General features: G+C 40.6%; 1 protein-coding gene across 2 annotated transcripts in view; it reads left to right on the top strand.

The window, feature by feature from the left end:
- PABPC1 (poly(A) binding protein, cytoplasmic 1) overlaps positions 1-6,598 on the top strand; it is an 11,134-nt gene extending 4,536 nt beyond the window's left edge. Inside the window, exons 5-15 of one of the 2 annotated variants that reach the window (XM_010155349.1) lie at positions 1,080-1,217; positions 1,324-1,419; positions 1,823-2,095; positions 2,282-2,375; positions 2,554-2,664; positions 3,533-3,687; positions 4,133-4,217; positions 4,389-4,519; positions 4,777-4,872; positions 5,530-5,533; positions 6,156-6,598. In XM_010155349.1, the coding sequence (XP_010153651.1) occupies positions 1,080-1,217; positions 1,324-1,419; positions 1,823-2,095; positions 2,282-2,375; positions 2,554-2,664; positions 3,533-3,687; positions 4,133-4,217; positions 4,389-4,519; positions 4,777-4,869 (1,176 nt within the window). In that variant the 3' untranslated portion in view covers positions 4,870-4,872; positions 5,530-5,533; positions 6,156-6,598. Of the gene's footprint in view, positions 1-1,079; positions 1,218-1,323; positions 1,420-1,822; positions 2,096-2,281; positions 2,376-2,553; positions 2,665-3,532; positions 3,688-4,132; positions 4,218-4,388; positions 4,520-4,776; positions 4,873-5,529; positions 5,534-6,151 lie in introns of both variants that reach the window. The other variant, XM_010155348.1, reaches the window with a different exon arrangement.
- The last annotated feature ends 795 nt before the right edge of the window (positions 6,599-7,393 follow it).

Genomic DNA, 7,393 nt, shown 5'->3' with positions numbered 1-7,393 from the left:
ATTAGTTTCATTGAAGCACGTTTGACACAGCTGTAAGAAGAGTCATAGAGCCTCGTGATGTTGCTTTTACTCTGAAGAGTAACTTTGGAAGAAGGGTCCTTTTAATTCACGTATATGTCTGTGACGCCGGTATGCTGTATAACTTAATTCTGTGTCAGCTGGTTGCTTTGATGTGTCCACTGACCGTGGCAATAGGGACATAGCATCAGGATCAAAGCTTGGCACAGAACAAATCAGGGCAACAAAGGAAGTTGCTGTTCAGAAGGCGTTTTTGTGATTCATCAGTAGTGCAAGTGTACAGGCAAGAGGTGAGAACAAATCCTGTCTGTCTTACATCTGCATTGCATTCAGTCTTGTATACATTCGTTGAAGAACTGGGATTCTGGCCACTGTAAGAGAAACACGTACCGTGTTTTAAATAAGATAAAATTCTAATGTCTCAGTAGATAATACTGTTAATGGCTTTGAGTGTGAAGGTGTACAATAAACAGGTGACTTATGGTTTTATATTAAATACATCTGTGCCAGAATTTTCAGGTCTTGATAGTTGTGACTCAGAAGAGCGTAAAGGAAAAAAGGCTCATATTTTCATATGCTTTAAGTATTTCCCTAATGAAAGACTAAAAATTAAAAAGGGGGGAAAAAAGGTGCCATATATGCCATCTGTGGCTTCGCATACAGCAAAGAATCTGGTAGATACTAACAGTTTCAGCTCTTACTTTAAAAAAACAGAAGTCAGATGTGTGAAATAGAGCTTTTCAACTTCAGTTGCTTCCTTTTCTCTGCCTGTAGCAAGGCCTGTGTGACTTGATTGTGTCTTTTTTCAAATTCATGTAAGAAAATCTTTTTGCATCCCTTGTGACTTTAACTGGACAGAAGAACACTCAGAGAGCAATTTCCATTTTACTCAAAGCAGGCAAGTCTTGGGGTTATTTTGTTTCAGCTGGTGATATTTTACATGGATTGACTCTTTTTTTTCTGAAATCCTTATGTAACTTTTTATATTGGAATGACTTTTTTTTTATGCCTGAAAAGCACTGGAATACAAAGCACTGCTAACCTCTTGTTTATTCATGAAGGCTGTAGATGAGATGAATGGGAAAGAGCTCAATGGGAAACAAATCTACGTTGGCCGGGCTCAGAAAAAGGTGGAAAGACAGACGGAGCTGAAGCGCAAGTTTGAACAAATGAAGCAGGACAGGATCACCAGATACCAGGTTTTATTTTAATTCAAGAGAAGTGACTTTATTCTGTGATACTTTTAGATCTGCATGAACCATTTGCTTTCAAAAATAACTTGTCTCTTTTTTTTTTCTTTTTTAGGGTGTAAACCTTTATGTGAAAAATCTTGATGATGGGATTGATGATGAACGTCTTCGAAAAGAATTCTCCCCGTTTGGCACAATCACTAGTGCAAAGGTAAAGTTTATGGACGGGTGCTTGTCCTTCCTCTGAAAACAAACCACCCAGGAAGAGTGACAGGGGTGACCCAGTCACTTATCAGTGCTGCTATTTACGTGGGTTTTGTGCATCTCAGCTTAAAACGCATGATTGTCCGTTCTTGAAATAAACCGAGTACTGAGATGAATGTGAGAGAAATGACATCTTTTGGGGGCAATAACATGCTCATCATTACTTCACTGAGATTTTAATCTGTATTTAGTAATCAATTAGCTATTAATTAAGCAATTATATTCCTTTTTGTAAATCAATTCAGTAAAACAAATTTGTGGTCTTACTTCTGGTAAGCAGAAGATACTTATGTGAGTTGAGTAGGGATTGATACGTTCTCTTGTTTCAAAACTAAATTCTGTACTGCCAGGTCATGATGGAAGGTGGCCGCAGCAAAGGATTTGGATTTGTATGCTTTTCATCACCAGAAGAAGCCACCAAAGCCGTCACAGAAATGAATGGTAGAATTGTGGCTACTAAACCATTATACGTAGCTCTAGCCCAGCGTAAAGAAGAGCGCCAAGCTCATCTCACCAACCAGTATATGCAGAGAATGGCAAGTGTAAGAGCAGTACCTAATCCTGTCATCAACCCTTACCAACCAGCCCCTCCTTCAGGTTACTTCATGGCAGCTATCCCACAGGTATGTATAGAGACGGGTAGCTGAATGTGTTGGAGTGTGTATAAATCCGTTCTGATTTAATGGTTAATGGAACTATGGGGATGTGTCCATCACTTCAGAGCTCTGACCTCAGAGCAGAAAGGTGGTGGGCTGTTGAGCATGCCCTTCAGAGATAACAAAGCTACACCATGGTTTTATATTTGACAGACTCAGAACCGTGCTGCGTACTATCCTACTAATCAACTCGCTCAACTTGCTAGACCTAGTCCTCGCTGGACTGCTCAGGGTGCCAGACCTCATCGTAAGTCACTTCTTCACCTCTTTGCAGTGATCCTGGTAAACTCTGTAGCACTTTTCCATACGTTTTCACGGCATTACCGTGTCAGTCTTCTCTCTGTTATGTTAGTGGCACTGCTTCTGAACTCCTTTGACCGTTCAGTGTTCCGGAGTGTAACTTAAAACTACTTTCTCTGGAACAGCATTCCAAAACATGCCTGGTGCGATCCGCCCGGCAGCACCCCGACCACCGTTCAGTACCATGAGACCAGCTTCCTCGCAAGTTCCACGAGTCATGTCAACACAACGTGTGGGTGAGTTTCATTTATGCAGACTTTAAGTATTGGACTTTTAAAATTCTGCTGATTCAGAATGGTCTCAAAAGCATTTGTAAGTTCAGTATCACACACAGCACCAGTTCCCTCCTTTTCTGGCTCTTACTAAATGAGTAAGCTAGTAGTTGCTTGAAGTAGTGTCCCAGCAAAGACTCCTGCTGTGCTCCCATTTCTGTAGCATGAAGCATTTCTTCTCTTAGTGTACATTTTAATAATGCTGTGTGACAGCTTCTGCCATTTTTAAACATCATTGTGGCAACTGTAATAACAGGTTGCATGTAGGAATACTGAGATGATAGAATTTTAGGTCTTACTGTTTTGTCATAGAATACTGTAAGCCAGTGTCGTGTATGCAGAATCTGCATGTCACTGAATGGACCAGAACTGATTGTCATGGAGTCTTCGTTCTCAGAGTGTATTAGCCAGTAGTATTTTTCCGCTATCTACTTCATGAAAGTATCTTTTTTTAGGATGACTGTTGATGTAATGTGCTCAGGAAATCAAGTGTCCTTTGAGGTTAGAATGAGATTAAATTAATACTCAACTAAAGCGAGTGTTTTCTCGCAGATCTTTTTTCAGTAGCTTGTGAGAAAAGCAATTTGTTAGTGAAGTGACTGGAAATTGCTATCCAGTAAATTTTGAGCTTTGAACCTTCAGATATGACCGGTGCTGTGACAGTTGCCGTTACTACTGAGATAAATCTATAATACAATACCTAAATTAGGTATTCTATTTGGGCTGGTTTAGGGTTTTGTGCTTGTGTGTTTTGTTTCTTTTTGTAACCTGTACAGTGTAGGCTAAAATTTTAAAAATGTATTGTTCACATGGAATGATGTTATATTTTCAGCTAATACATCAACACAAACAATGGGTCCCCGTCCTGCAGCAGCAGCTACTGCAGCTACTCCTGCTGTACGCACAGTACCACAGTACAAATATGCTGCAGGTGTCCGTAATCCTCAGCAGCATCTCAATACACAGCCGCAGGTTGCTATGCAGCAGGTACGTAATTCTAGGAACTGGTCTGTGCTTCTGCTGGTGTTTTTTGCAGAGGAAGGAGGGAGGGACCTTACGATTAAGGGTTGTCTTTGTTATTCTAGAATTCAGGCTCTGCACTGTGGCAGCAGAGTTATAGTACTGGGGGGGTTAAGTATGTGCCAAGTTCACCTGGGACAAGATGTGATCCTGTGTTACTTCATGTTTTCCAGTTGCTTGATTACCTCAGTCTGATTCTCCTTGTGTTTACTCCACAGTGGAGTGGTTGATGTTGATCTCCAGCATCACTCAGCTCTGACCAGCACTATTTGGTTAAATTGACATAGTTGTGATTTCTGCCTTGTTTCTGACAGTGTAGGCATTGTTTACACTGAGTGGTGGGACACTAGATATGTGAAGCTGCACCTAATTATGAACTAGAATGTAATTTTGAAATGGTGTTAATTTGCAGCCTGCTGTCCATGTGCAAGGTCAGGAACCCTTGACTGCTTCCATGTTGGCTTCTGCCCCTCCACAAGAACAAAAGCAGATGTTAGGTATGTATGTGATACCCTTCTCTATGCCTTGTAGCAGGACAGTCAAAATACTTTTATCAATCTTAAAATGCTGAATAAATGGTTTTAGCTGTAGAATGGGTTTGTTTCCCTTAAATCCAGGCTGTGTTTGTCAGATGAGATTGTCACTCGGATCAACCTTCTCCTCTCTAGGTGAACGTCTCTTTCCGCTCATTCAAAGCATGCACCCTACTCTGGCGGGTAAGATCACTGGTATGTTGTTGGAGATTGACAACTCTGAACTCCTCCACATGCTCGAGTCTCCTGAGTCTCTTCGTTCGAAGGTAGGCGACCTTCTGCCTCACTCTGGTTTTATCAGCAGTTAAGTCTACACTGATGTACGGGTGTTTGTGCTGGCACAGCGGAGTAGCAGCAACGTGGCAGTGGCCCAGGGCAAGAAGTTAGAATACCCTCTTTCAGAGGGTGGCAATGACTTGACATTAGCATGAACTGTAACATTATCCTTTATTTTTTAACAATGCAAGTATTGTTTGTGTCTAATTTAAATGGTTTCATTAAGTTTTTTGGTTTTACTTAACAGGTTGATGAAGCTGTAGCCGTACTACAAGCCCACCAAGCTAAAGAGGCTGCTCAAAAGGCAGTTAATAATCCCACTGGGGTTCCAAGTGTTTAATAAGTAAGTTTTCTGAGCACTGTAGTTTTGTAGGTTGACTTAGTCCACAGCCTTGTAAGTGCCGTGCTTCGGGGCTCTGTATCCTTGAAGCCACGGTTGTAAACGAATTTTGTGCTGAAGACCGTTGTCTGGGTCCTGTAGCTCTTGGTTAGCAAGTGCTACTGGCATTTTGAATGGCAGATTGAGCTGGAATTAAAGCATTGTTTTTAACAGCATATTGAGCTGAAATTACTTTTAGGCATGCGTGCAAAAATGTGCAGTTCTGTCAAACGCTGCTAATCATACTGTTGTTCAAAAGGAACTTGTGGAATTGAAGTAAGCTTAAAATGATATTCCAACCCTATTTTTGCTTACAAATAATGTATTTAAACTATAATTTGTATATACTTGCCAAAAATCAAGATTTCACAGTAATTAAAAACTAAACTGCGTACTGTCTTGATGTCACTTTGTGGTGAATGTAACTTTACTGTCAGTTAAAACAGTGATTTTCTTCATTGTCTTCTGCGGGGTTAGTATCTTAATTTTGCATGGCAGGAGGAGGTAAAAGGTGGTATCTTCACAATTTTGAAAGGGGAAACTGTTGTGGAGGTGATGCAGGAGTTCTCTACTCAGTCCAGTTAGGTTTTGCCTGTCCATGAACTTACTCTGCACATTTAGAGCTGTCAGTTGAGGTGCTTGCTTTAACATTTGATTGCTTAAAATTTTCGTTTTTCTTGGTCTTGCTATTTCTGCAACTTTTCTTTTGGAGGCAGAATTTGAGTCACAGTTTTTCCACACTTTCTTTTTCCCCCCTTTTTTTTTTTTTGGTTAGTCCCGCTTGCACGCTGGAGACAAACAAGTGCTGAATAAGCTTGTCCCAGACTTAGTGACTGTTGCTCCATATGTTCAGTGATGTTTTGGTAATTGGCAGTTGGAAATACTGCTGGTGTAGTTACTTGTTGAGCCTTGGTATGCTGGCCTGAAGAGTAGGGGTGACCTGCAGTCAAGCTGGCTACGGGAACAAGTCATTGTGCGTAGCCAGTGTCTGAGGCCATGCTGTGCAGAGTGCTGCCTACTTCCAGACTCGGTTTTGTCTTGCCAAGTATCACAGGCTTGAGATATTTTGCTTCTGTGTCTCTAAAAAGTTGGGGTGGGGGACACTTGTTTGTAAAGAACTGTGGTTTGGTAGGTAGCGTGAAAGGCCAAAGCACTGTTGGGCTTGCAGTTGCAGGAAGCATGTCGGAAGATGTGAAGGTGCTGTTTAATTTTAAAACCTAACAACAATTGTTTTTGCTTGCAGAAAGATCCGGGACTACAACCTAGAACTTCGCTTCACTGAAGAAAAAAAAAATCTAAACATGGAAAAACTATTAAATATTGAGAAAAACATTGCAAAATATAAAATAAATAAAAAAAGGAAAGGAAACTTTGAAGCTTATGTACGGAGCAACGCCAGGGCTAGCAAAACAAGTGCTAGTCCTAGTTTACTTATTGATTTAAAATTTAAAAAAAATAGTAAAATAAAAAATACAAATTAATGTTTTATAAACCCGGGGGAAAAGAATTTTCAACACAGTAAAAAAAAAAAAATTTAAAGCATTCCTTTCTTTAATTTTGTAATTCTTTACTGTGGAAAAGCTCAGAATATCACCACTGTTTTAGTTGACAGTGGGAATTGATAGCTGAGCAAAGAAACGTAATTTGGATTATAAAATTCTTGGTTTAATAAAAATTCCTTAAACACTGAGTTACTTGTGATGGCTTGTTTTGCAGAGTGTGTACTTGTAAGGCTGTCATTCAGAACACCAAGGTAGAATCCCACTCTGTAGTATGTTTTCGCGGCTTCTAGAGATTAGCCTGCACTCAGCCACTTCTTACTGATAATACAAACTTAGGCATTAAAACAACTGAAAAGAGCAACTAGATCTATATCTGGGTTTTAAATCCTTAACAGCACAAAGTCTGAGCTTTTGTCTCATTAGAAACAGACCCTCAAATACCCTGTTTGGAGATGATCAGTGGGAAATGCTGTTGGAAAAGGCCTGTGCTGGAGTTGCGTGACGTACCACATTTGGCGACCAGCACGTGGTGCTCATTCTCACAGGCTCTGGTGGAAGGAACAAGCCCTGCGTAGGTCTCCAGCTGTGTCTTTAGATGGCTCATGAACCCCGAGGTGGAGGCAGAGCCGTATGGATATAGGTGAAGGAGCAAGGATTGTTTGTAATAGGCAGTGTTGCAAAATTCCATTATTGTCAAGGTACGAACAGAAAGTGTTCCTAGTACAAAAGAAGGTGAGGTTTGGGGTGGTGATGTATTCAAAATCGAATGCAAAATAACCAAACCATCCCTGTTTTTTACACAGTAAAAATGCTGTGGTGGACATGCCTGTGTAATCCTCTCAGATGGGTATTTCTAAAGCTGTGTTCCCTGGCAGCAAATGGCTGCTCTTGGCTTTTTCCTCTCTTCCTAAGAGGCCAATTGGTTTAACTTTAGCTTTGGAACGCTTTGGGGTTTTTAACATGTTGAACAAATCCTTATAAGA

The sequence above is a fragment of the Eurypyga helias genome, unplaced genomic scaffold, assembly GCF_000690775.1.
Source record: "Eurypyga helias isolate BGI_N326 unplaced genomic scaffold, ASM69077v1 scaffold19657, whole genome shotgun sequence".
NCBI lineage: Eukaryota > Metazoa > Chordata > Aves > Eurypygiformes > Eurypygidae > Eurypyga > Eurypyga helias.
The sequence above is the reverse complement of the archived record's forward strand: the minus strand, read 5'-3'. Positions and strand labels throughout refer to the sequence as shown.